At 38.1% G+C, this 26,602-nt stretch overlaps 1 protein-coding gene across 4 annotated transcripts; it reads right to left on the reverse strand.

Annotated features, from left to right (window-relative positions):
- Positions 1–1,433: 1,433 nt before the first annotated feature.
- Positions 1,434–25,779, reverse strand: MFSD1 (major facilitator superfamily domain containing 1). 4 transcript variants are annotated; one of them, XM_032262244.1, is made up of 16 exons: positions 25,431–25,779; positions 23,379–23,431; positions 22,314–22,426; positions 20,460–20,502; positions 20,078–20,145; positions 18,253–18,361; positions 13,663–13,765; positions 11,075–11,173; positions 10,489–10,600; positions 8,920–8,976; positions 8,431–8,587; positions 7,037–7,134; positions 6,328–6,440; positions 4,533–4,580; positions 3,273–3,330; positions 1,434–1,730 (listed from the first exon to the last, which is right to left on the reverse strand). In XM_032262244.1, exons 1-16 carry the CDS (start codon positions 25,591–25,593, stop codon positions 1,727–1,729), a joined length of 1,398 nt encoding a protein of 465 aa, XP_032118135.1. In that variant the 5' UTR covers positions 25,594–25,779; the 3' UTR covers positions 1,434–1,726. The 4 variants fall into 4 exon arrangements, with proteins under 4 accessions (XP_032118135.1, XP_032118146.1, XP_032118154.1 ...); XM_032262255.1 differs by lacking the exon at positions 1,434–1,730 and having other exon boundaries at positions 3,269–3,330; XM_032262263.1 differs by lacking the exons at positions 1,434–1,730; positions 22,314–22,426 and having other exon boundaries at positions 3,269–3,330; positions 25,431–25,695.
- Between the last annotated feature and the right edge of the window lie 823 nt (positions 25,780–26,602).

The following is a 26,602-nucleotide window of genomic DNA, read 5'->3' on the forward strand; positions in this document are numbered from 1 at the left end:
AAGAGCATGTAGGGGAAGTGCCACACTTTTAAACCATCAGATCTCATGAGAATTATCTCACTATCATGAAAGCAGCATGGGAGAAACTGCCCCCATGATCCAATCACCTCCTATGAGGTCCCTCCCTCGAACACGTAGGGATTACAATTCGAGATAAGATATGGATGGGGACACAGAGACAAACCATATCAACACAATAAACTGTAAGTCAGAAAAACAGATTTAAACAGATAAATCTGTTTAAATAAAGCTACCAAGCTACCCTGCATAAGGAATATACTTTCGATCTGTTTCCGAACATGTAAGCTTACAATGTCATGCTGTAAACAATACAATCAGCTAAACACATTGGTTTTGCATTTTGTCTAAAATATCTGCATTCCTTGACTTTAACAAATAATATGTTAAGGCTGAAAAACATTAAAAAGTATTTAAAGTTTATCAGAGAAGCTTCATATTCACATTTTACTTAATATAAAAAACCACAAATGTTACTTAAAGTTCTACTCTGGAGAAAAAGCTACCCCACAATCTTTCAATGACTGTAATTGGGCAAGGTTTCTTTATTCTAACTTGGGTTTTCTTCTAGATAATCTTCTGCATGAATAAAAGTTAAAATCAAGGTGTTTGTATTTTTTAAAATCAAAAGAAGACATCAAGAACTCTTTGTGCAGTGTTTTTATTTATCCATGTAAATAGGCAATTATAATTTGAAGAACACTTTTTAGTTATTAATTAGACTTTAAGAAAAATTGTACAGGAAGTTTGTACCATAAAATTATGTCCCTAAGTGATTAGGGACATAACACAGACATAACTCAGTAACACAGAAATAAGAAATTCAAAAGGGTCATTGCTCAGCAATCCACGTAACTACAGTGTACAGCACAAATTACTGGTCGTGATCAGAAAGACTTCATAAAAACATCTTCACATATTCCCTAGCATTATGCCCTACCACTAAAAGGAAGGCCTATGAAAATGCCATTGTTTATTTTGTATAAAGTAGCCCTTCTATTCCCCTCAAAGTTTTTTTTCCAGCTATAAGACAAAAGGCGGTATTCCAGCTGGACACTGTGGCTCATGCCTGTAATCCCGGCACTTTGGGAGGCCGAGGCAGGTAGATCACGAAGTCCGTAGTTCAAGACCAGCCTAGCCAACATAGTGAAATCTATCTCTACTAAAAATACCAAAAAATTAGCCGGGTATGGTGGCACGTGCCTGTAGTCCCAGCTACTCGGAGGCTGAGGCAGGAGAATCGCTTGAACCCAGGAGGCAGAGGTTGCAGTAAGCCAAGACTGCGCCACTGCACTCCAGCCTGGGCCACAGAGCGAGACTCCGTCTCAAAAAAACAAAAAAAGAAAAGAAAAGGTGATATCCCTAAGGTATATACTCAATGAAGATTATCTCAGCAGAAGCTCCAATGCTTTCTATTTTTCACTCTCCTTCCTGAAGTTCACCTGGATGTTCCAGAGCAATTTTCTAACCCTTTCATTATTGATTAGCCTACTAAAAGTAGAATTCTCCAGCAACACACAATACAGAAGACACAGGCTACAATAATCCTCTGAAATACACTTTGAAATAGGTACAGTATATGTGGATGTAAATATAACTTTCCAGTCCATTATTTTTTCTAGTGACTAAACTCTAAATTTTTTTAAATGGAGGTTTTCAAACCAATGATATGTTAAGTCCATTCTCATGACACATTCATTTAAAATTCTCATCTGCAAAACATAATGCAATAAATTATCAAAAAGAGGAAGAAAAAAACATGAAGCTCATCTGACTTACAAAACGAAAACCATAAGCATTACAAGACATGTAACAGCAAATAGTAAGCTACACAATTTTTCTGAATAACTTTTTAACTCTTCTTGATTCTAAAAGTCACAAGAGATCAATGTAGAAAATTTGAAAAATATCCTGAGGTTTTAATTAATAGTCTGAGGTTTTAATTATTATTTTGAGGTTATTTCTAGTGGTATTTTTTTCTATTATACGTAATTGGGTTTAAGACAAGCAATTGACAGCATACTTTTTCTTTACTAAAATTAGGATATTATATTTGCATTTTTATCTTTTGTTTACTTAACATACAGCATGTTAAGTATCTATGACATTAAAAATCCTTCTAAAACATGATTTTAACAACATATTACATGGATGTGTCATAATATATTTAACAATTTCCCCTACTCTAAGACATTTATATTGTTTCCAAACTTAACATATGAGACTATCGTAAAGATATTAAAAACTCATATTTACGATTATTTTAAGAAGTATTTGTTAAAAGTGATTTTAACATGACCAAAGCCATCCCATCTCAAAAACACAGACTGTTCTACCAGATTTTAACCTAGTCGAAGGTCACAAAACTCACAACCACATGGTATATATATTTACAAATAAATGTTTAAAATCATAAAAACTTCAATATCTAAAAATATTAGAAATAACAGGAAACAGAATCACTACTATGATTCAGTATATACTTCGAGAAAAAAAAAAGTTAAACACCATGCTATATACTTAAATCCCTTCCAAATGAGTCAGAGAACACAGAACCACATATTGGTACCAGAAGATGAAAAATTATCCACTAGTTAAAAAAAAGAAAATATCTGAAAAAATGGAAGGGTAAGCCCAGCCCAGGCACTTAGGACAATGGCCTTTCCTCCAATAAACTACAAGTACCATAGATCTCTCTCGCTCTCTCTGTTTCTTTCTCTCTCTCTCTCTCTAAGGGCAACTTAAACCCAATTTTTTCCCTTCATTTTAAGCCTTAATATCCATCTTTAAATTTTCTGAATCAAACAAGAATTTTGTTATAATAGTTCCGGACATAATAGCTCTCAAAACTAAAGAAAGACTAATCTGTTAGAAGTTAAAAGCCCAGGCCAGGCACAGTGGCTCATATCTGTAATCCCAGCACTTTGGGAGGCCGATGCAGGCAGATCACTTGAGACAGGAGTTCTAGACCAGCCTGGACAATGTGGCAAAACTCCATTTTTACTAAAAATACAAAAAATTAGCCAGGCGTGGCAGCACACACCTGCAGTCCCAGCTACCTGGGAGGCTGAGATGGCAGAATCGCCTGAGCCAAGAAGTTCAGGCTTCAATGAGCTATAATTGTGCCACTACACTCCAGCCTGGATGACACGTGTGAGACTCAAACATAAAGTTCAAAGTCCAAACCATGAAATGAAATGCTCATATTTAAGATTTCCAAAATAAAGACAACTTTTCACCCTTTTTATACTTACTCGGTATGAGACAATTTTATTTCTTCCCTTTGTCTTGCAGAATAATTTAGGTTTCCACCTAAGACACAAATAAACACAGAATCTTTTCCATATAAGTATTATCAATAGGCAAATTTCAACCATACACAGGTACATACAACCATTTGCACAGATATACTGTATTTTAAGTAACAGAAAAAGCTACGGAGGATAAAAAGAAATCGTTTATCTACTGGAACCTTCCCAAAGGAAAAAAATGGAATTCTTATGTGATATAATCACCCCTTGATTTAAGCATTTTTTTAAGTTTGGACTTATGTATTGCTTCAGGTGTTGCTAATTAGGACACTGTATTAATATTCAATAACAAAAATTAAGAGAAATTAAAGGAAATAAATGGGTGTGGCAGCTCACGCCTGTAAATCTCAGGCTAAGGCGGAAGGATTGCTTGAGCTCAGGAGTTTGAAACCAGCCTGGGCAACATAGTGGGACCTCATAGCTACAAAAAATTTAAAAATTAGCCAGGTGTAGCGGCACACGCCTATAATCCCAGCTATTTGGAAGGCTGAAGTGGGAGGATCACTTGAGCCTGGGAGGTTGAGGCTGCAGTATGCTGTAATCGCACCACTGCACTCCAGGCTGGGCGACAGAGTGACTCTGTCAAAAAAAAAAAAAGAAAGAAAGAAAACTATTTAAAAAAAAAAAAAAAAAAGGAAATGACCTAAAATTAAGCAACTGTATATTATATTCTACTAAATATATATAATACACTTTAGGAGCAAGCAGTTAGAAAAATTACTAAGGGCAACATAAAATCTTACAAAGAACAACAAAATAATGCACTAATACATATAGTATGAATTAGAAAAAAAAATAAACTCTAATTTCTAATTATAAACCAAACACCTTCAACCTTAAAATGTAAATTATAGCTATAAATTTGCTTAGTTCTTATTTGTTTTAACGTAGGACAATAACACAGAGGGGCTTTAGGTTACTTTTTAAATGCCATATTTCTTTATGCTAGTGTAAAAATATCATCTAAGATTTTATAAGAAACTGATCTGGCTAGAAGATTTTTTAAATGACAGCAATTTGAATAAATGTGAAGGCCCAGAAAACATAATTATGTATTATATAATCACATGTGTTTCCATCATTATGAACAGAAAGTCATTACTGCATGAACTAAAGCACTGGCCCCCAAAGAGGCAGACAACCCAGAGACCCCACAAGATGACCACTGTGGTTTGAGAAGCAAATATCAGATCTTCTACTTACCCTGGGCACGATTCACCAAATAGAGTAAGACCACAGATAAAAGTGACACTAGGAGTGAAAGAAACATAGGGTCCTTAAAATATGTATTTCTTCTCAATGATTCCTATGCATTCACAATTATGAAGTAAAGCTTAGACACAAACCTTTATTAATTGGCATTTAAAATAAAAATATTATTTTCACATTATTTTGTTTTCCAAAAGCACTAAAAATAAGTTACACAGCATTTTCTCCAAGGGCTACTCAGTCCAGGGGCGGCAGGGCCAGAAACAAAGACTCTGAAGCCCCTACAAAAAAGGGAGCCACCCCAGCCACAGGCCAGCCCTGCCCCTCTTTCCTCTCCCTTTCTCAGTGCTGGTCCTTTCCAGGACTTTACCAAAAACTCCTGCCAGCCCCCGACTGTTTATCATTTTAGAGAAAGCCAAACAGTAATCTTTTGGGGGTTTTCAGTCTAAAAACACCATGTCCATTTTATAAATTTTAAGTAACCAAACATTAAAATGTGATCATTAGACTGCCAGAAGCCCATAGCGAGTCAAGACCTCAAAATTCAAGTTTTCCCTTAGCTTTTTCCCTTAATAAGTGAAGAACACTGTTTAATTTACTTTAAAATAATAGGGCAGCCCTATTATTTTATTATTTTGTCTCATGCCTGTAATCCCAAAGTCAAGAAGACCGCTTGAGGCCAGGAGTTCAAGTACAGCCTGGGTAACACAGCAAGACAACATCTTTACAAAAAATTTTAAAAATTAGCCAAGCACGGTGGTGCACACCTGTAGTCTTAGCTACTATGGGGCTGAGGTGGGACGATCACTTGAACCCCGGAGTTCAGAGTTACAGTGAGCTGTGACTGCTCCATTGCTTTCCAGCCTGGGTGACAAAGACAAATCCTATCTCTAAGAAAGTAGCAATAATAAAATAACATAATAGAAAAACATTTTCAAATGGCACAGTGTTTGGTTTGAGACCCAAATACATGTGTTGAACTGTGGACTGACATTTAACCACATCCTGCAGCATCAAAAATAGACAAAAAACATTTTATGACCTAATACCTGAAATTCTTACATGACCCACTTTTTAAAACATTTATCTTTAAAATTTGACATGCACATTTATTTATGACATAATAAAATGTATTCAAGACAACTCATAAGTGATTATCTGCAAATACCACACTTCAGGTATGGATAGTCTTTAATCCCCGTAAATGAAAACAAAGTTTGATAAAATCGTCAATGTGGTTTGTTATTTTAAGCACAATACTGAAGTATAAAAGACATCTTAATGTGTTAAGGAAAATTTTCTTTTCAGATAAACAAATTTATGTGCATGGTAAAGATTATGGAAAAATGCTAATTTATTTTTATATTTTTTTCAAGTTTCCTAATGCTTCCTATTTCAAATCAATGAAATTACAGACCAAAAATAAAAGCCATTTGAAACTGCCTAATGAATAAGCATGAGCACTTACACCTAAATTACACCAATGTTTCCAGAGTCACACTAGGGACATACTCAGGACTCTTCAAATTTTTCCACTTTAAGCGGGAAAATATTTTTTAAAAACTGTAAATAGTTAAAACAGAATATGAAACCAACTCCATCACTGCCTTTAAGGATAGGAATCTCCTGAAAATTACCTGTGCATCTTCAGAGGGCTAGAAAGTCACTAGCTATGAAATTCTAATACACAGGCAAGAATTATGCAAATCTGGGAGATATGCCTAAGTATAAATAAGAATAATCTGTTATGTAGCAAAAGAAACTAAATATTGTTACACGAAATACTCACAAGAAACACAGGCAATGAAGAAAACTTCTAAAAACAAATACCCCCGAGAATCCAGTATCATACCAGCAATGATGGAAATCACGGCCAACCCAAGATTCTGAATGGACTGCATGCTACAATGGCAGAAATATAAAGGCATGTTTCATTTTCAAAGGTCTTCAAACATAGGCTAACACTTCACTATAAATATTAGTATCTGTGAACCACATTCTATTTGTGTTCAGAGACGTTTTCAACCAGAGGTGACTTGATTAGATTTTGGATTGGTTTTTACCCTATAACTATTTCCACTACTAGACTGCTCAAAGGTAAAGGAGCTTGCCTCATTAAGTGCAATGTGCACTCAAGACCTTTGTGCTAAATGAAAGAAGGGCCATGTGAACACCAACCACAGGTGTGGTTCCCCCTTTTGCCTTTCTGTGCCAGGGACTGGACTCAGCTTCTCATTGAGAAGCTTCACATAAACAGGCAGGGAGATCATAATGTCAGCAAGGATCTCTTCTGGGTTAGTTTACTCCAGCCCTCTTCCTGGAGGCTCCTTAGTGGCCACAACAGTATCTTAAACAGATTTACTGACTTTTCCAGTTATCTCCAGGTTCAGAGCTGTCCCAGAAGCTGATGACAACCAGACTCAGATCTGGAGTTTTATATGATAATCAAATTGACACAGCAGAGAGAGACATACATGATCCACAGTGTAAATACTTACAAGCCATATGCAGTTCCCAGCTGATGTTCAGGAACTACAAATGCCACCATTGGCCACAACGCACAGGCAAGCAATGAATAGGAGATTCCCAGAAGACACTATAGAAAGCAACACAGAAAAAGGTCAAGGTCTTACATTAACCAAAATGTGATTTTCCTTTAATGCAGATTAGCAAACGTGACAGAGTAGTTAATATATGAATATTCAAGCAAATTTTGCTGTGATTAGGCTAAAATTCATATTCAAAATATACAAAAGAAAGTCTATGCCCTAAGAGTATCCCTCTAGTGTCGTAACTGTTTTCACTTGTCATCCTATTATAGGCATACATAACTGCCTAGGGCCCAAGATGCAGTCAAGGACCAAGTAAGAAAATAAAGGTAATTTTTTTTAAAGTTCTTACCCATGTTTCAGGCAAGTTAATTTTCCGGTATTTATTGGGAACTACAGATCAGGCAATCAAGGCAACATCATACCAGCAGTCCAACATCCACCTCTGAGTCACCATCACCCAATGACCACCACCAATGCTTGGTAAACCTCACCTAATGCTGATTTTTTCTTCTATTAAAAAGGAAATGTTGTGACTTAAATTTAAATGAGTACCACTTATACCTATCAGGCTGGCAAAGACTGACACAATGCCAATGCCCATGACTAGCAAGGATGCTAAAAAAAAGTCACATTTGCACATTTCTGGAGTTATACATGGGTGGAAAGTTATTGGAGAAGTTTTACAATTTCTACCAAGAGGTTAAATATGCAAACCCCCTGCTGTAGCATCTCTAATTCTAGGAGTCTGTACTGTATCTGCAGAAACAATTCTACAGAAATTCCCACTCACTGCACAAATATTTGTGTTCCAGATATTCCTTTATTAACAGGTAGGAAATGCAGCACTAGGGCCTCAGGTCTTAAAAATGACGTTTGGAAGAACAATAATAAAAACTTGAATTTATTATCACTTTTTAACCTACTAAGCAAGTCAAAGAAAAAGAATGCTTACTGGTCCAATAGTTTTGTTTTGTTTTGTTTTGTTTTGTTTTGTTTTGTTTTTTGCCATCTATGATGGAATGTCTTCTAAGTCATTTATTTTAGAAAAACAAATGGGGCTAATAAGCATTCTGACTTTTATAAGGTCACTTTATTTCAAATTCTCTTTCAGCACTGAAATTGACTGGTTAAATACACCAAATGAAATTAAAAGACACCTCATATGTTAATAATTCATAATTATACTTTAAAAAATTATTTTGTAGAAATTGGAATCAGGTCATTGTTTCCCCACTATCATAGGCCTTGTCATCTGAATTTGCTGCGCATGCTTACTTAGATGAACATGACAGACTCCTTGCTGAAGCCCTGAGCCCACCACGTGCTAACACAGACGTTACCATAGCAATCCAAGGGTTCCACATCGTAAAGGCCAGCATCATGTGGGACACAAGAGTGGCTGCTACCGCACACAAAACCCAGATGATGTTCCTCCCTGTTTTATCCACCAGGAGCCCAAATACCGGGGACATGGGAGCTGATATGACATATACAACACTGCCCAGAGAAAACATAAGACATTTCATGAAATGCAACACAGCCAAACATGACTATCAAGAAAGTCCTGAAAATATCAGGCAAAGCAAATCCTAACCCATTTAACATTCTTATAAAATGGTCATCAGAAAACAGAAATATAAAAAGCAGTCAAAGACTTCTTTGGTTTTCTACTAACTTAAACATGGCCACTTGGAATTCAAGTCCCAATGTACTCTCAGTTTCACACTAAAAATAGTTAAGTCACATACATCTTTTTTGCTTCTTATAACATTTGGTTATAAAGACCCACACTTCGTATGCAATAGGCACTTAGAAATTAATAAAAATACCTGTTAATTGCACTTGCTGCCTGAGAAGAAAATCCAAATTTCTCTGTAAAGAAAACTCTAAAATTAAAAGGATAAATTAGCATATTAGAGAGAACTACTCTGTTTTCAAAAAATAAATTTAAATAAAGATAACTCAAGTTTAATTAACTTCTTTCTTGATACTATTTCCCACCTTATTTGATATTCACCTTAAAGCAATCTGCTAAAACTTCAGTATTTATATTAATGTTTACTAAATAAAATAAAACTTAATAAAATATGATGCCTATTTTTTTTCCTTTTCTGGTATGCAGCAACTAATATACACAAATTTTCAGAAAATTAAATATACTACCACAGGGACTTAAGGCTACTTCTTTTCCTTAAAAGCAGTACTGGCTGGATACTTTGCTAAATAATAAATAGAGATCTTGTCTCAAATTATTTAAAAGGACAGCCTGAACTTAAAGGGTATAAACCATATACCTACACAAACACACATTGCTCAGCTTAAGCAGCTGCCAGTAAAAAAGAAGAGAGGAGTAGAGGATAAAGCAAAGAAGAATTTGCTTTGAACCCCAAATTTTATATATATACTTTAACTTATGGGGTACACGTGCATGCAGAACATGCAGGTTACATAGCTATACACATGCCATGGTGGTTTGCTGCATCCATCACCCCGTCATCTACATTAGGTATTTCTCCTAATGCTATCCCTCCCCCAGCCCCTAACCCCCTGCTATCCCTCCCCTAGTCCCCTGCAACCCCTTACAGGCCCCAGTGTGTGTTGTTCCCCTCCCTGTATCTATGTTGAACCCAGAATTTAAGTCTGGCAGAATTACAGTTCTAACAAATGGAGATGTGCCCAGTCACAATGCACCAATAAACAGTCTCCATTCTCAGTAAAAGCCTTTCTAATCAAGGAATAAAGAGGGAATAAAAAAGAATACTAGTCTAAAATCAACTATTAAATCAATATTATGAATCAAACATTATTAGGTATTGAAATGGTCTGGCTGTGTCCCCAACCAAATCTCATCTTGAATTGTAATCCCTATAATCCCCACAAGTCATGGAAGGGACCCTGTGGAAGGTAACTGAATCATGGCAGTGGTTTCCCCCAAGCTTTTCTCATAACAGTGAGTTCTCACGAGATCTGATGATTTTATAAGCATCTGGCATTTCCCCTGCTGGCACTCATTTCTCTCTCCTGCCATCATGTGAAGAAGGGCATGTTTGCTTCTCTTTCCACAACAATTATATGTTTCCTGAAGTCTTCCCAGCCCTATGGAACTGTGAGTCAATTAAACCTCTTTCCTTTATAAATTGCCCAGTCTTGGGCAGTTCTTTATTAGCAGTATGAGAACAGACTAATACAGGTATTTCTTCAAAAGAATAATAAAAGTATAAAACCAATACTAAACCTTAAGCTAAAATAAAATGTATATTCTAGGATCTAAAGTAATTCCTGTGAAAATATAACTATAACCAGAGAAGCAAGATTTACTGTTTTAAAAACTACATTTATGTGATTGAACTCTCATGATAATTTAGACAAAAAACAATGGAAACGTAGAGAATACTCACTTCCCAAGTCCAATAAAAGGGAACACAGCAACATAATAGCAGACACAGATGATAAATATGAGCCACAGGGGCAAAGAAAAGTCCTTTACATCAGTTAATTTAATAACTTCACCTTAGAGAAGAAAGGGAAGACACTATCAGCATAATTTTGCATACCTAAGGAGCTTTCATCTATAATCAAGATTATATTTTAAAATCATGTGATTAATCTTTGCAATTCAGTTTTTAAAAAATGCTTTTCTAGTAAATCACACAAACATTATTTCTAGGATAACTTACATAGACATAACATAAAAAAAAGCAAAACCTAAAACTGGCATCTACCTTCCCTGCTCCCTTCTAAGAACAATAACCATTTTGCTAATATACAAAAAACAATCAAGAATGTAAATTCTGCCAAAAGGTCTAAGAGGAAACAAAATATATCTAAAAATTTAGAAAAGTGAAAACCAATTTGGAAATAAAAAATAGAAAATCACATATTAAGCTCCACCTGGTTTTATAACACTTCTTTGGAACTTATCTCATTGTCAAATCTCACAAAGGCCATAGTTTCCTGAAGTCCCATTTTTTCATTTAGACTTACCTGTTTTTCCTTGTTCTTTATGAAGGATTCTCTCTGCTCTCTGATCCAAGTAGGCAAGAGCCAAGGCACAGATTAGTGAAAGAACACATGTTATACCCCCTAAATAAAAAAAAAAGAAAAACAGATTCCGACAAGAGAACCAAACTGAAGATTCCTAAAGAGAAGTACATTACATAAACAGCAGAAAGCAGCAATTGAAAGGGATGTCACCTAAAGACATGAGAAAAATCTACAATTACTAAGGCAGGACAGAAGAGGAAGAGGAAGAGTACATTTAAATACCCACCAAACAGTAGTAGCTTTTACTGTATTATTTCCCAGTTCAAAGTTAAAGATTAGAAGGAAAAGACTAGAAAAAAAATTGTCTAGTCCTGTAATACAGCATACAGACTGAAGAAAGCTAATGACCAGCTACTGAATTAGTCCTCATTTCTTAATTCAGTCTAAGCACCAATTGTCAATGGATGCCAGGAAAAAAATGATGAAAGCCAAGTTAGGCTCTTTAACTATCTCTCTTCCTTTGGATGCTTTCCCGGAGTCCCCAGCCTTTGCTCCTCTGCTCTGGCATCCCAATCCCACCCTCCCAAAGCACAGTACTCTCAAGCTCTTTCCTGTGAGAACAGCGTCTCTCTCTAATGCCAATCTCATATCACTATAGAAAATCAGGACAAAGAGTGAATAACGGTACACTTCTCAGGAATCACTTCCAAAAGAAGCTTATAACAAGCTGAATCACCTTGGACATGGAACATAAGCTCTCTCAGATTCAATTTCCCCAGTTTTAAATAAGAGGATTTGACTTGATGATGGCACAGGTCTTTTCTGGCTCTAAAAGTCTTATTCTAAAATTCCCCATTGTGGAGGAAATTACATGGAATACTAAGAAGCATTTAAGAGTAAAAAGGAGGTTTTAAGTAAGACAAAAGATTTGAGAGGGAGAGTTTGGAAGAATCTTTAAATATGCTTGCCTGTTTAGGATTACCACTCCATTGTCCTCTTTTTACCAGGCTGTATGTATCAAGGAATTATAAGAAATAAAACACAGAAAGACAAATAGTATTCATACTCGGAATCTAAAAAAAAAAAAAAAAAAAAAAAACCTGAGCGTAGAAGTAGATCTGTGGCTTAACTAGAGACTGGGGAGGAGATGGAAGACAGGAAGACAGGGAGAGATGAATCAAGGGGTGCAAAGTTATAATTAGAAGGAGTAAATTCTGGTGTTCTATTGCACAGTAGGGTGACTATGGTTAACAGCAAGGTATTGTATATTACGAAATAGCTAGAAGAGAGGGTTTTGACTGTTGTTACCACAAAAAAGTGACAGACGCATGAGGGGATCGATATGCTATATACTCTGATTTGATTGTTATACAATGTATCTGTGTTTGGAAACATCAAACTGTACCCATAAATATGTATAATTTTGTGGCAATTTAAAAATTGGGGAAAAATGGAATAAAAGATGTGCATATCTTGGGCACAGAGCTTTCACCCTATCATCACACAGGAGTCTCTAGAGCCCTGCAAACAGCCAAATACACACCATGGGTTGTTGGACAAACTGCCTGTCCAGAGAAAAGACAAAAGGGGTAAACCCAGAGGGCATCGTGTACTCCCCAGTGACCCAGCCAGCAACTAGCACCATGGAGCCTTGGCCAAGAGAACTTAGGGACAGTAATGACCTATACAATCTTGTTGAAACAAGTGTACTTTTACAGAAAAGAAAAGAGACAAAGAAGGTTAACTTTCTTGTCCAAGAAGACAGAACTAGTAAGAGCTAGCGTTAGAGCCCAAGGCTCCTGACTCACAATTTAGCAGTTTTTCAACTGTATCATATCACACCAGCCTTCTATAAAATCTAAGCCCTTCAGGCACACTGACTGAGAAGGTCAGTATTTGATTAAAAGGAAACGATTCTCCCTTATGCTATGGACTTTTAATTAACACCTGACCTAAATAAATTTTCAGGTTGTTCTCAAAGAGTTTTTACATACATAATCTTTTATGTATGAGATGCAAATGGCAATATTAAAGTAGACAACAGGCCAGGCACGGTGGCTCATGCCTGTAATCCCAGAGCTTTGAGATGCCAAGGTGAATGGATCACCTGAGGTCAGGAGTTTGAGACCAACCTGACCAACATGGTGAAATCCCATCTCTACTAAAAATACAAAAATTAGCTGGGCACAGTGGTGGGAGCCAGTAATCCCAGCCACCTGGGAAGCTGAGGCAGGAGAATTGCTTGACCCTAGGAGGTGGAGGTTGCAGTGAGCCGAGATCACCACATTATACTCCAGCCTAAGTGACAGACCAAGACTCTGTTTCAAAATAAAAATAAAAATAAGCAGACAACAAGAAATAAGGCCATCCATTTTAATAAATTTTAAATCCATTTTCAGAAGTGGAAATTAATATACAAATCGGGTAAATGATAGCCTATTTCTAGTTATGTCAAAGAGTTCATTAGAACCCTGGAAACAAAACTATAACCATATGACACAAATGCCAGTGTTCCTTCCTCCCTGCTACGATATTTCCTATGACAAGCTTTCTGGAGAGATGAGATGTGGGACATGGGACTCACTCACCGATCATAAGTGTCACCCCAAGGGTTGTGTGACCAGCAGAACCTAACAAAGCTTCAATCTTAGAATACAGCCATCCCATGAGGTTCATGTTTACTGTACTTCCCTAAATGAGAAGGAAAAGAAAACCAACAGTAGTATTTTCAATTATATATACCTCTGCTTTGTTCAAAAAAAGGGCTTTGTGGTGGCTCAGAGAAATAGGCATAATAGGATCCAAATTAAACAGGAGGTAATTTCCTTAAAAAAACACTACAAGAAAAAATTGACAAACCAAGATAAAGCCACAGACAGTTACCACAGCAAAAAAAAAAAAAAAGCCTATTTATTAGAAACTGCTAGTATAAAAAATAACACAGTACCTGTAGAACTTCTTATCAGCCAAAGCAAAAGTGAAACATGAGTTATAAAATCCAGAGTACCTAAGACAAAAATATACCAGTAACTCAGAAAAACCACAACTTTTCCTGGCACTGAAATCTGGGGGAAAAACATCTTCTTCTGAATGTCCATAAAGAAGACAGTAAAAGTTATGCACTTCGGAGCCCAAGGCGAGTGGATCACAAGGTCAGGAGTTCAAGACCAGCCTAGCCAAGATGGTGGAATCCCAACTCTATTAAAAATACAAAAATCAGCCAGGCATGGTGGCAGGTGCCTGTAATCCCAGCTACTTGGGAGGCTAAGGCAGGAGAATCACTTGAACCAGGGTGGCAGAGGTTGCAGTGAGCCAAGACTGTGCCACTGAACTCCAGCCTGGGCAAGAGAGTGAGACTCCATCTCAAAAAAATAAAGCATAAAAATATCCAACTTTCTTTGGTAAAAATATCCAACATTTTTTGGCAAAAAAAGTAAAAGATCTAGTATATTAAATATCAACAAGTACTTTTAAAAATAGGAAAAAAAAAGCTGGAAAAGAGAATATAAAATTGGGAGTGGAGGCCTCCCAGCTGAAAGTGACTTTGGAGTATAAACTTGCAGAAAACTGTGGGGATATCTAAGGGAAGAGCACTCCAGGCAGAGGAACAGCCACTGCACAGGCCCCAAGAGGAGCTCACCTGGAGAGTTCAAGGAATGGCAAGGAGAATAGAGGCTGGAACAGTACAAATGGAGAAGGGAGAGGATGACATGAGGTCCCAGTGAGAAAATGATGGGAAGCGGAGCTACAGGAGAACTTTCAGTTTTTATTCTGTTTGAGAGAGAAGCCACTGGGGTTTGCGTAGAGAAGTGTCATGACACTTTGACAGACTCATTCTGGCACTCACTCTACATTCAAAGCAGACCACAAGATAAAGCAAAGGCACCAGTTATGGAGCTATAGCACTAAACCAAAACAGAGATGAGGGGGCCTAGCCCCGGGTGGTTAGCAGTGGGTGTGGTGGGAAGTGGTCAGAGCATAGATACATTTGCATATAAGTTGTCCTGGGTTTCTAGAAGGCAATCTCAGAGGCTTCTTAGAGGCAGGTTAGGGGTTATGAGAGTGGGAGCGAGACCTTGAGGAGAAATGAGTCAGATCTCAGGCATCCACCTCAGTTTCAGCCAAAGCTGCTCAACTTTTACCTGATTTATGTATTTAGGGTCCATGTAAGATAATTTTATGATCAAAACAGCCAAGAGCTTTTCCATTAAAGAGCTGCCGAGGGTGGCATAGATTCCGTCTTTTTTGTGCTTCTCTTATTCCCTGTGCAGCCTTGGCAGGGTCCTGGATTTACCTCTCCATGACTTTTCTATTGCCTGAGCTGTTGAGTTTCATTTGTTTAGACACTTGAATTATTAGCATATACCACATATCTTCAATGGACTTCTCATTTTTCTTATTATTCATGTCTTAGCTCGGGATTGGAGATCCAGCACCCTTTTGATTTTCCTTCATTATCGTTACTTTAAAACTCATTATTTCATCAAACATTTATTGAGTACTTGCTAAGCCAGGTCATGGTATTTTATTTAACAGATATTTTAAATAGTAAATAGAGATTATAAATAGTTATTTAATAGATATTTTAGAATGAAAGGATAATTAAGGCAACATCCTATCTTTGCGAAACTTATATTTTTGGTGATACTGGAGAAAGCTTCCAGTAGGTCTCTGTTTACCTTGTCGTTCATTTGAGTAATGCCATTAGCTTGCAATTTATAAAAAACAGCCATGTAAAATTTGCTACTGTATTTGCTGTGAGAATATTGTTGAAGGCATATACATTTCTCAGTCTTCAGTAGTGTTTGACTAATCGATAGCATTTCATACAGCTGACATCCTCTCCACCTTGATTTCTTTTCTTGGGTTTCAGGATACCACAGCCTATAGTTTCCCCCTTGCCTTTCTGCCCACCCCAGTGGAGCCCTTTTGTTCGTTCCACCTCAATCTTCTCAATCTGCAAATGTGGGAAGGGCCCCAGGGCTTGGTCAATTGACATCATCTGTTTTCTTTCAACACTCACAGTCTTGGTGATCTTACCAAGTTTTGCAATTTTAAGTAGCATTTTCCTTGCTCCTGAACTTACATCACATGGCCAGATTTTTCCCCTAAATTCTACGCCTGTATATGCAACTGCTTACTCAACATTTCCACTTGGATGAATGGCAGGCATGTCAAATCTAACATGCCCAAAACCCAGCTGCCTTTAACTGAGGATGTGAAAACTACAGCAGGAGCTGGTTTGAAAGATGGTGGGCAGAGTATCAAGAGCTAGGTTACAGCACTTACAGTTGCTTAGGCAAAAACTGTGCTGTCATACTGAGCTCCTCTGTTGTTTTTCCCCCACACTCCACATATTTTCCATTAGCAATCCTATCAGCTCTATCATCAAAAGAATATGCACACATAGAGAAAGACAGAAACTTAGGGCTTCTCCGAATGCAGCTTAATGAATTATGACTAACTTAAAATGACAGAAAATAACCCAATGTTCTAGTGACCAGAATGAAGTCAGTTGAGTCTTACTCAACTGATTTCACTTCCTTCTTTAAAAAGTTGTTAGACAACTAGATTCACAAACTGCCACAAACATATCTTGACTTGCATAAGACTCGTAATGAAGCCTCTGGGAATATTGTTATAGATAAAATTTAGAAAACATGGAAAACCACACTATTTACCAAAGAATTACAAATTCAAATATTTAGATGTTTCCTATCAAAGTGATACAGTAACTTTTTAAAAAAGTAGTAATAGCCTGTACTATCAATGCTACAATAAAAGGGATCCTCTCGTATCCCACAGATGGGGATGTAAACGCCTCTGGGATGATAATGTGGAAATATGTCTCAACAGTCCTCAGGCATCCTAACAAATATACTGACTTAATAATTCCATTCCTAGCCACTTAGTCTAAGGAGACTAAAAGAAATGCATATAACTTTGACAGCAAGAGTGTTAGACTACAGCACTATTTATAATAGTGAAAAATTAGAAAGAACTACATGTATAAAAACACAAAAATACTCATATGATGAAGTATTATATTAAAAGCTTTTTATATAGAATTTCTTCTTCCCTGAGACTACGTTGTATTTTCACAACACTTATTAAAAGTCAAAACTTGAAAGCTTGATTTTTAGCGACAAAAAAAAATTTTTTTAATACTCTATGCATGGGAATTTATGAGGAAAAAAAACCTAATGGGGTTTGGGACTGCCAACACACCTTATAGTTTGCATTAATAAAAACATAATGTTGTCTCTACAAAAAATACAAAAACTAGTAGGGCATGGTGGTGCACATCTGTAGTCCCCACTACTCCATAGGCTGAGGTGGGAAAATCACTTAAGCCTGGGAGGTCGAGGCTGCAACGAGTCGAGATTGTGCCACTGCACTCCAGCTTGGGCAAGAGTGAGACCCTGTCTGAAACAAACAAAGGACGAAAGAAAAACCATAATGTTGTTCCCCCTGGGTAGCCTCTATCAGACCAAACCTGAAACACCATGATCATTTCTAGGTTCCAAATACCAACAGGACTACTGGCTAACTGAGGTAAGTTCAGAGAGGCTGCACCATGGTAAGGGAGCCAGATTCATGTCACGTGGCTGAGACAACCATAGGAAATGAGCACATATGACCAAGAACTTCAGAGCTGTGTACAAAGGAGCATAGCACAGCAGAGGAGGGAAGCTTTACCTACAGAGAGCAGAAGAGCCATCAGTAAAAACTACTTGTAAAGGGAGGTTTCATTGCTATGTGAGGTTATGCTTCATGAAGTTCATTGAAGTAGGTGGGCTGCTTGATCACAGAGCAAGCTTGCAATCCCTCGAAACATGGCAAACAGAACCTGGACAGCCATATGTGGAGAGGTTCATAGCAGGGATGCCAAAAATGGGTAAGAAATCAGACAACAAAACTTGTAAGATCCCTCCCTATCCTCAGATTCTTTGAACTAATTTAATGTACATGCCATTTTAAACTGTTTACTAAATGAAATAAGATTAGAAATGCCTTACTCAAGGGAAATGCTATGCTGTGTTCTAGAGAAATACATAAAAGTTAATATCTAATTTACCATACACAAATACATTTGATCCTGTGATTTTTAAGAGATAACTATAAGATTTAATCTTTTGCTTCCCGTTTGGCTTCATCAGGCTTTTCATTATACTTACAATTCTAGCCATGCTAAGTTGAAGTCCAAATACCAGGTTTAATTCTTTGCCTTTAAACCAGCTCACGGCATACGTATTCTGGGCAACTGCTAAGGACTCTCCACCAATCCTAAAAATAGGAAAAAAAAAAAAAAAAACACAGAAAAGTCACAACTTTAAAGAAATACTATAGTTAGCAATGCAGCAGTTGAAAATGTTGGCACTTCTCCTATCAAGAGATGGGGTCTCTGTCTCCTCCCCTTGAGGCCAGATGGGTTTGTGACTACTTCAACCTACAAAATATGGTGGAAATGAGGCAGTGTGATCCCAGGGCTCATTCATCAAAGGCGACATCACCCTTTCACTCCAACACTGGCACTTGGAGCCCTGAACCACTAACCCCATGCTATGGGAAAGCAATCCACAAGGAGAGGCCACATGTAAGTGCCCCGGTCAGCAGTCCCAGCCTTTGAGGCATCCCATTCCAGGTGTCAAATGTGTGAGTCAATGAGTTTTCAGATGATGAATCTTTGCCCCCAGACATTGAGGGCAAAGACAAGCTGTCCTTGCTATACTTTGTCCAAATTCCTGCCCACAAAGTCCATGAACATAAGGAAATGATTGTTTTATACTGCTAAGTGTTGGGTCATATGATACGCTGCAATAATAACCATGACAAGCAATAAAAGGAGCCTTGGTTACTACATCACCATCAATATTATACAAAATGCAGAAGTGGGAAAAGTGGTCCATGCTTTGTGAAAACATAAAAATTCACACTTTTCATAACAATATGCAAAGCTCTCCATCAATCACTCCCCCCATTCACTTTCCATATTCAACACTCTCCTGCTTCCTGGGTTTTAATTTTCCTTCAATAAGCTCCAGTATTTATGATTCTCCTCCAAGGGTCTTCAGTTAGGAGCTTCCTTCCTCAATATCCTTACAACAAGCCCTCCTCAGTATTAAGGACTAAGAAATAGTCTTAAGACAACTAAGAAATGGTCTTATTTCTTGTGACTCTGTCCTAGTCCAAAACTATTTTCCCTCTCTTCTACTAGTCCAAATCCTGTCCTTCTGTCAAGGCCCACTTCATCTGTAAGGCCATTTCTGAGCACTTTTCTGTTTCTGAATCCCTGTCATATCTTTACATACATTCTGCTTCCTTTCTCTCTCACTTCCTTCTTTGTCTCACTTTTGGGGCATGTCACCTACATCTATGTGCTCCTGATACCTGTGCAAAGCTTGAATAAGTTACGCTTTTAAGACTGAGTTAGTTCTGCCATCTGGGTCCCTCAGGGCACCAAGCCCAAGGCTGGTCTCAGAATAGGCTTGCTGACTGTATGATATGGCTCAATGAACCAACAGCGCAATTCAGGTAGAACAATTAGTCTATAAGAACTCACACAGAATAGTCAGCCTACATAGATTGAGCTCATTCAAGCAAGAATCTTGGACAGGGTTGAAAGGACCCTCACATCACTTGCTAAGAAAGAGTGAAATGTCCATGAATCACTAAGCTAGAAATTGATGGTCTACACTTTTCTAAAGGTGGTTCAAATCATAGTCTCTAATACAACAGAACAGGCAAAATGACTAGGAAAAATATCATTGCTAGAGAACTATTTAATACTTAAACCCCACACAGAGTTGACTAGGACCACTCAAAATTGTTGCTTATTTAAAAGGAAAACTAAGACAACTAAGAAATACTCTTATATATATGAAGCTAGATTTCAAGGATGTGAAGTAATCCCCCAGAAGAGGTAATGTTTTTTAAAAATCTTTCAGAGGTGAACACTAAAACAATAATACATTAGGATAAATAAAATTATGCATTACTTACCCAAATACAAATCTTCCAAATTCCATCAGCCAAAAAGCATTAAATATTCCACCCAGAGCAAAAATAACCTATAATGTAGAAGTTAATGTCAAATCAATGAAAAAGTAAATTCAAGGTATTAAAGAGAAGCAAAAAGTAACATGATAAATCACAACTTCTACAATGGTTTTAATATTCCTCCTTAATAAATCTGTGAAGTTAAAATATTAATGTTCATTTATTTCAAGGCTTAAAATAAACTATGGATTGCATCATATGGGCATTTATGGGTTCTGCTTAATTAAGCTGGGCATTAATTAAACACATCTTTGCCAATGGAATTAATTAGATAAGAATTTAAAAGTCACTATCAATAATCAATGAATGTTTTGGCCTTCCTTACCTGTCCAATGCAAACAAAGCAGCTAAAAATGATTGCCCCCCATCTGTTTGGGAAAGAACAAATAAGAATGAGAATGAGAAAGGAAAGAGAAAGACAAAAAAATTCTTAATTTCTGTTTATATTAGTATTAGTAATCACAAAGTCCTTTAGCAATAATTCACTTTGGCTTTCTTCATCCCCTCTGTATTCCCTCCAAAGAAAGAAAAATAAAGGGCTCATCTCCCTCTGAAGCCAGCAACTCTCCTAGGCTGAACGCTAATCTATAGAAGTCTAGACTTCTAAGGGGATTCCAGAGGCTTTAGCAATAGCGTATATTAGTTTAAATCATTATCATCTCTTAAATAAAACTAATCAACTAATCTTCAAGAAGCTCCCAGGGTCAAAAGTATTTAAAAACATAAATTCTTTATAAAATTTTTATTAAGTGTTTAGGATTCATTTCAAGGAATTTTACAGTAAGTAATCTTAAGGTTATAATTCTGGATAACTAAAATCTATTTTCAAAAGGACAACTATCAACCACGTTATACAAGTCTAACATCCTACAATCTGGGCATCCGATTAATGTTCCCCTAGAATAATAAAATGCCATCAGAGAGATTTCAGTTTAAGAAATATGGTTACTCTGATGGTCTAGACAGGAGCCGGCAGTAAAAAAGAAATTTAAAAAAGAAAGAAAGAAAGATAATTTTTGTCATCTCCTGACAATCTGACCAGGCAAACTCTTCATATTAAAAGGAATCTGTTCCCCAGAAGTTTCAAGCTAATTCTCTCTCTTGAGACCAAACAAAATAAACTTAATTCTTCTTTCATATTCTAACTCTTCAAAAATTTTAAAGGTTAGTCCCCAGGTACAAACTCTGAAAGTTTCTTTAATCTTTATTCACCAGACATGGTTTGAAGACCTTTCATCATCTTGGTCTCTGCCTTCTGAAAATATTCCCAGTCTATATTCCTCTTCAGTTCCACTAACAACATACAATAATAAGGATGAACGATGGCAAAGCTTACAGTGTTATTCCTTCCTCAGCATCTAACAGAACGGGTCACAAAATTTTTTATACCCTAAGAAAAGCAGAAATAGAAAATCTCACTGGGGCTGGAGGAAGCACATACTACCTATGTGCCAAATACTGTACATCCATCTGTCACTTAATCCTTAGAACCCCCTTGCAAGGTAGGAATCATCTGTATTTTAGCAATGAGAGAACTGAAGCTCAGGAAACTGCAAACAGCTCAGAACAGCCAGGAAGATGAGCAAGTGGCAACAATGAGGTTCAGAACCTGGTTTATCTGATCCCAAGAGTGAGCATAATTTTCCTATAGATAACTGAATTACCTATATCAACAGTATTTACTAGTCCTGACCTTAACTGAAATATCAAATTTCAAAAACCAATTCCAGAGATATAAAATTCATTTTTCGGCGTGGTGGCTCAAGCCTGTAATCCCAGTACTTTCGGAGGCCAAGGCGGGTGGATCACGAGGTCAAGAGATCGAGACCATCTGGTCAACATGGTGAAACCCCGTCTCTACTAAAAATACAAAACATTAGCTGGGCATGGTGGCGTGTGCCTGTAATCCCAGCTACTCAGGAGGTTGAGGCAGGAGAATTGCCTGAACCCGGGAGGCGGAAGTTGCGGTGAGCCGAGATCGTGCCATTGCACTCCAGCCTGGGTAACAAGAGTGAAACTCCGTCTCAAAAGAAAAGAAAAAAAAAAAAAACTCATGCAAACTATCACAGTTAATACAGAAGTTTATTCAGTTCTTTCTAGAAACACCTTAATCTAGCTCTGTAGTTTTCTAATAATCAGGTAAGATTTACTCACAGATGAAACTTTTTTGCAAGCTTACCGTATTCCAAATACTCGGTCTATCAAAAAGCCACCAAAGAAACACAAAACTACATTGGGCCAAGAATACCAGGCATACAGCAGCATGAATTTCGTGGTATTCACTTGCATGTCCTATATGAAAAGAAAATAAAATTATTTTTTTCCAAACAGTTAAGTTTAGCACCTAACAAATCAAAATATGACAATCTAAAATAGAAAGTCCTTACGGTCTTTTTTCATAAAGGGCAAGTTTTACTAATCATTTGTAAGTCACTAACTTCCTTGAGAATCTCATGAAACCTATGGCCCCTAGCCCAGAAAAAGGTCACACCTGGGAACCCTGGGAACTTCTTGAGTTCACATGCCATTTCAGGGGCTTCATGGGTAGGGTAGGTAGAGATAGGCTAAGATTATCCTTGCATGTGTGGACTCCTCCCACATACACAAGGATAATCTTAGCCTATTCCTACCTACCCTACCCCCTCCATCCCTTCAAGCATGCTCCTACTTCCTTTTTATTTAATTCTAAAATGAATGAAAGAGAAATGTATTTTCCCTGTCCAAAGGTTAAAAAGAACCTGCAAAGAAAAAAGGCTATCTAACTACCCAAAAAAACTGTAAATATCAAGTATGTTTTTACAATACAAAACCAGACTAAAAATCCTGACATGGACAATCCTTTGCAATCAGTATCCACATTTAAAAAACAAAATAACAACTGAAACCTATTTAAGAAGGCAAAAAAACTATCTTCACAAATCATTTGTCATTCAGATGACTAAGAGCTGGGAGAGTGAAATGCAAACAAAAACCTGCTCACATTTTTGGCAATACTATGGAAATATCACATTATTATTTATCTAAGGTCTGAAACAATTCCAAGTCACATATGTGCTATCAATGAATTATTTGTGGTAGGTAGCTTATTTCAACTTAAAAACACCTTTTGCAATTTGTGGATCTGGTGACTACAAAACAGATGCAGTGGACTCTTCAGACTAGGCCTCCTGAGGGTTGATAATACCTCCACAGCTACACTTGTTTTAAAGAAAACAAAAGAAATAAAGGTGAAAAAGCAACTTACCCGTTTAATCTGGGTCTGAAGGGCAGCAGGATTATCATAGCAAAAATAGCTGCCTAGAAAAGAGCAAATACTTTGTAAGTAATAATACTTTCTATATAAAATTTCAAGTTGCATTTACTACTGAAATTACAATTCTGAATGCTGATACTATGGGCTGACACTACAGAAACATTTCTGAACCACTTCCTTATCCACCAGTATTTTCTAAGTTGTATCAAATAATTTCCATAAGTTAGTAGTATTCATACGCAGCAAATATTGGGAACCTGAATTTAAAAGTCAACAATCAACAATTAAACGTGTTTCTATTTTACTTTCATCATGCTTCACATATATATTATTTTATTAACATCTTCAGAAAGCATCTATATTTTATTTCCTTATTTACAAACACACATACACTAAAAACATTACAAATAACCTAAGTTTCCTAATAATGTTTGCTTAGAAACAAAGGAATGGAGTATAACCATTCTGACAAAACCAATATTTGGAACAAGTTGTCTAATTCTACAAGCTACCTAAAATCAAATAATTTAGAGAATACAGTGCCAGGAATGAAGAAAAATAAAACTGAGAATACTAAAGGATTAAATTAAAACATGCTTTGGGGGGATTAAAAAGAGAGAATTCGGGAGAGATCTGATCATGCACTCAGATTTATTTTGAAGATAAAATAATTTAGATTCCTTAGCAGTCTACAAGACAATATTGCCTCCATAGCTCTACTAACTCTACAAGTACACGAGGCTATTGTTTCTAATGGCAATAAAAACTGTCATTAGAAAGGTAGGAATCTGGTTTCTGAAACCTAGGCCGATAACCAGAATTTACCAAAAAACTGCTTGAGTAGGGCCAATTTTTTAACGTTTTGCTGTTGTTCTTTCATCTTCTTTTTTTTTCTTGTTGTTGTTTCTAAACTCTGCTTTAATCGCTTTTAAGGGATTCAATGTCATGCTTTAAAGCTAAAGGATGGGCATCATCTTTTAAAAAAACAGGGCAGAGGGGGCAAAAAAAGTTGCAAGGAAACCAAAGCCCAAAGCATCCTTCGTGTCTACTTATACGGTCCAGCAGTAGCATAGTTATCCATCATAACATTCTTAAACCTGCTGATTACATGGGCTCCAGTTAGCCTCCTGAAAAACGCATTCATACCAAATTCATACTAGATTAGTTGCTTAATAAATTAAAAACTGTAACGTAGGAAGAAAAATTTTTTTTCTAATTATCAAGAAATGGTTTTCAGAGCCATCAGATATCATAAGTGAAACAAACCAATGCCAAGACTACCACAAGTCCAGTCCAGTATGATTGCTTCACAGTGGCAGAGTGAAGATTAAGAGAACATATTCACTCACTGAAGTTATCAGCAAGACACACTCATACATTTTCTCAAAGAGGGTGAGAAATACATAAAAGACTGCCAAAATCATTCATGTGTTTTAAAAGCTGGACAACATAGCAAGATCCAGTGTCTAAAAAAATAATTTAAAAAAAATAGTTGGGTATGGTGGTGCCTGTCTGCGGTCCCAGCTACCTGGGTGGCTGAGGCAGGAGGATCCCTGGAGCACAGGAGGTGAAGGCTGCAGTGAGCCACGTTCACAGCACTGCGCTCCAGGCTGGGTGAGAGAGCGAGCCCCTGTCTCACCAAAAGCCAAACAAACGAAAGTCGTTTAGGAACAGTTAAAGCTTTCTTAATTTCCTCTGAACACTTGTGCCAAGAGAGCAACCTTGAAAATCTAGAGTTACCTTCACATCTATGGCCTCAAGGGCGAGTTGCTAGCCCCTGAGACTTCTTGAAGAGCAAAGGAGCGGGACAAAACTCGCCCAGCTCAGTCCCCTCGGCCTCCACGTACCGGTCGCGGAGTAACTAGCAGCATCCACAGGTGTGGGTGGAGCCGCAAAGGGGAAAATGAGGAGGCCCAGGAGCTTAAGACAGAAGCCGCGCTGGGGCCTGGTGGCACCAGTGACCACGATGATGATCTACCTCAAGAGAAAGTCAGGAATTCCTTAAAGATCAGCCCCAACCTCCCCACGACCCTCCCGGCTCACCGAAGCCAAGGAAGCACATCAGTAACAGCACCAAAAGCCGGTGCGCCAGGCGACTGGGGTCGCAGAGGGCTGGCAGGGCCCCGGGGGCGGCGGGGGCACCGCTGTCGGCCTCGTCAGGGCCGCCAGCCAGCAGCGCCCGCGCTTCCTCATCCTCCTCCTCCATTGCGCGCGCTGGAGACGGAGAAGGGAAAGCAGTGACAACTCCTAGACCTGGCAGGAAGCAGCGCCAGCGGAGCGCAGCGCAGACGGCGATCACATGACTTCGGGCGCTCACGTGACATCCCGGCGGGTCACGCACGGCCACGCCCACGTGAGCGGCAGCTAGACGGCTGGGAAGGCGCACCGGGTGGGTGATGAGAGGGCGTGGCGCCCCGGCGAGTCACGCATGGCCACGCCCACGTGAGCAGCGGCGAGACGGCTGGGAAGGCGCAGCGGGCGGGTGATGACAAGGCCGTCGCAGTTCGCTTTCCCTGGGTGACTGTGTTCGTGGGGCTGAGGCCCCAGAGGCGCCCACTTCCAGCTTTCCACCAATTACCGCGCTGTCTTTTCGTTTCCTGCCCTGCTGACGCGTGCACCTATTTCAGACTCTGCGGGGCTCCCTCTCCGCTCCACACCAGACTCCGGAGTGCTCCGACCTGCGCTGGGGTCGCCAAGACGCGCGCTGCCCTTCTCCCAGCACTGTTCTCCCCAGCGTCTTTGACCACCCTTAATACCCACGAACTTGGTCGGACAACTTCTGGTGTGTCCAGCCATGTGTTACGGGAATACAAAATGGATTGAAGCAAGCTCTCTGACCTCAAAGATTCCAGAGTTCAGTTAGAGAAACTGACAGAATCTAGTACTTGTAAAACTCAACATGATGAATGAATGTGATGAGAACAGCAGCAGAAAATGGCACTGAATTCCATATAAGTATCTGGGAAGGGCATTTGAAAAGGGAAGAAAAGGTGTACAGTTTAACCAGCCTGGAGCAAGGGAGTGAGAGGCTCTGAAGCTCCTTGAACTTGAAACCAGGCTAGAATGAGTGACAATGAGCCAGTCAGGGTGCTTGTTTGAGCGGGTTGGTTGGAGGGCGGGCAGTTACAAGGATAAGAAAGAAATAAGCGTGAAACAGAATTGGGTTTATATGAGGAGGAACTCGAGTAGAAACACTAAACCGGTTTCAAAAAGAG

This window comes from Sapajus apella, unplaced genomic scaffold (genome assembly GCF_009761245.1).
Source record: "Sapajus apella isolate SASKATOON/1434 unplaced genomic scaffold, GSC_monkey_1.0 scaffold4, whole genome shotgun sequence".
NCBI lineage: Eukaryota > Metazoa > Chordata > Mammalia > Primates > Cebidae > Sapajus > Sapajus apella.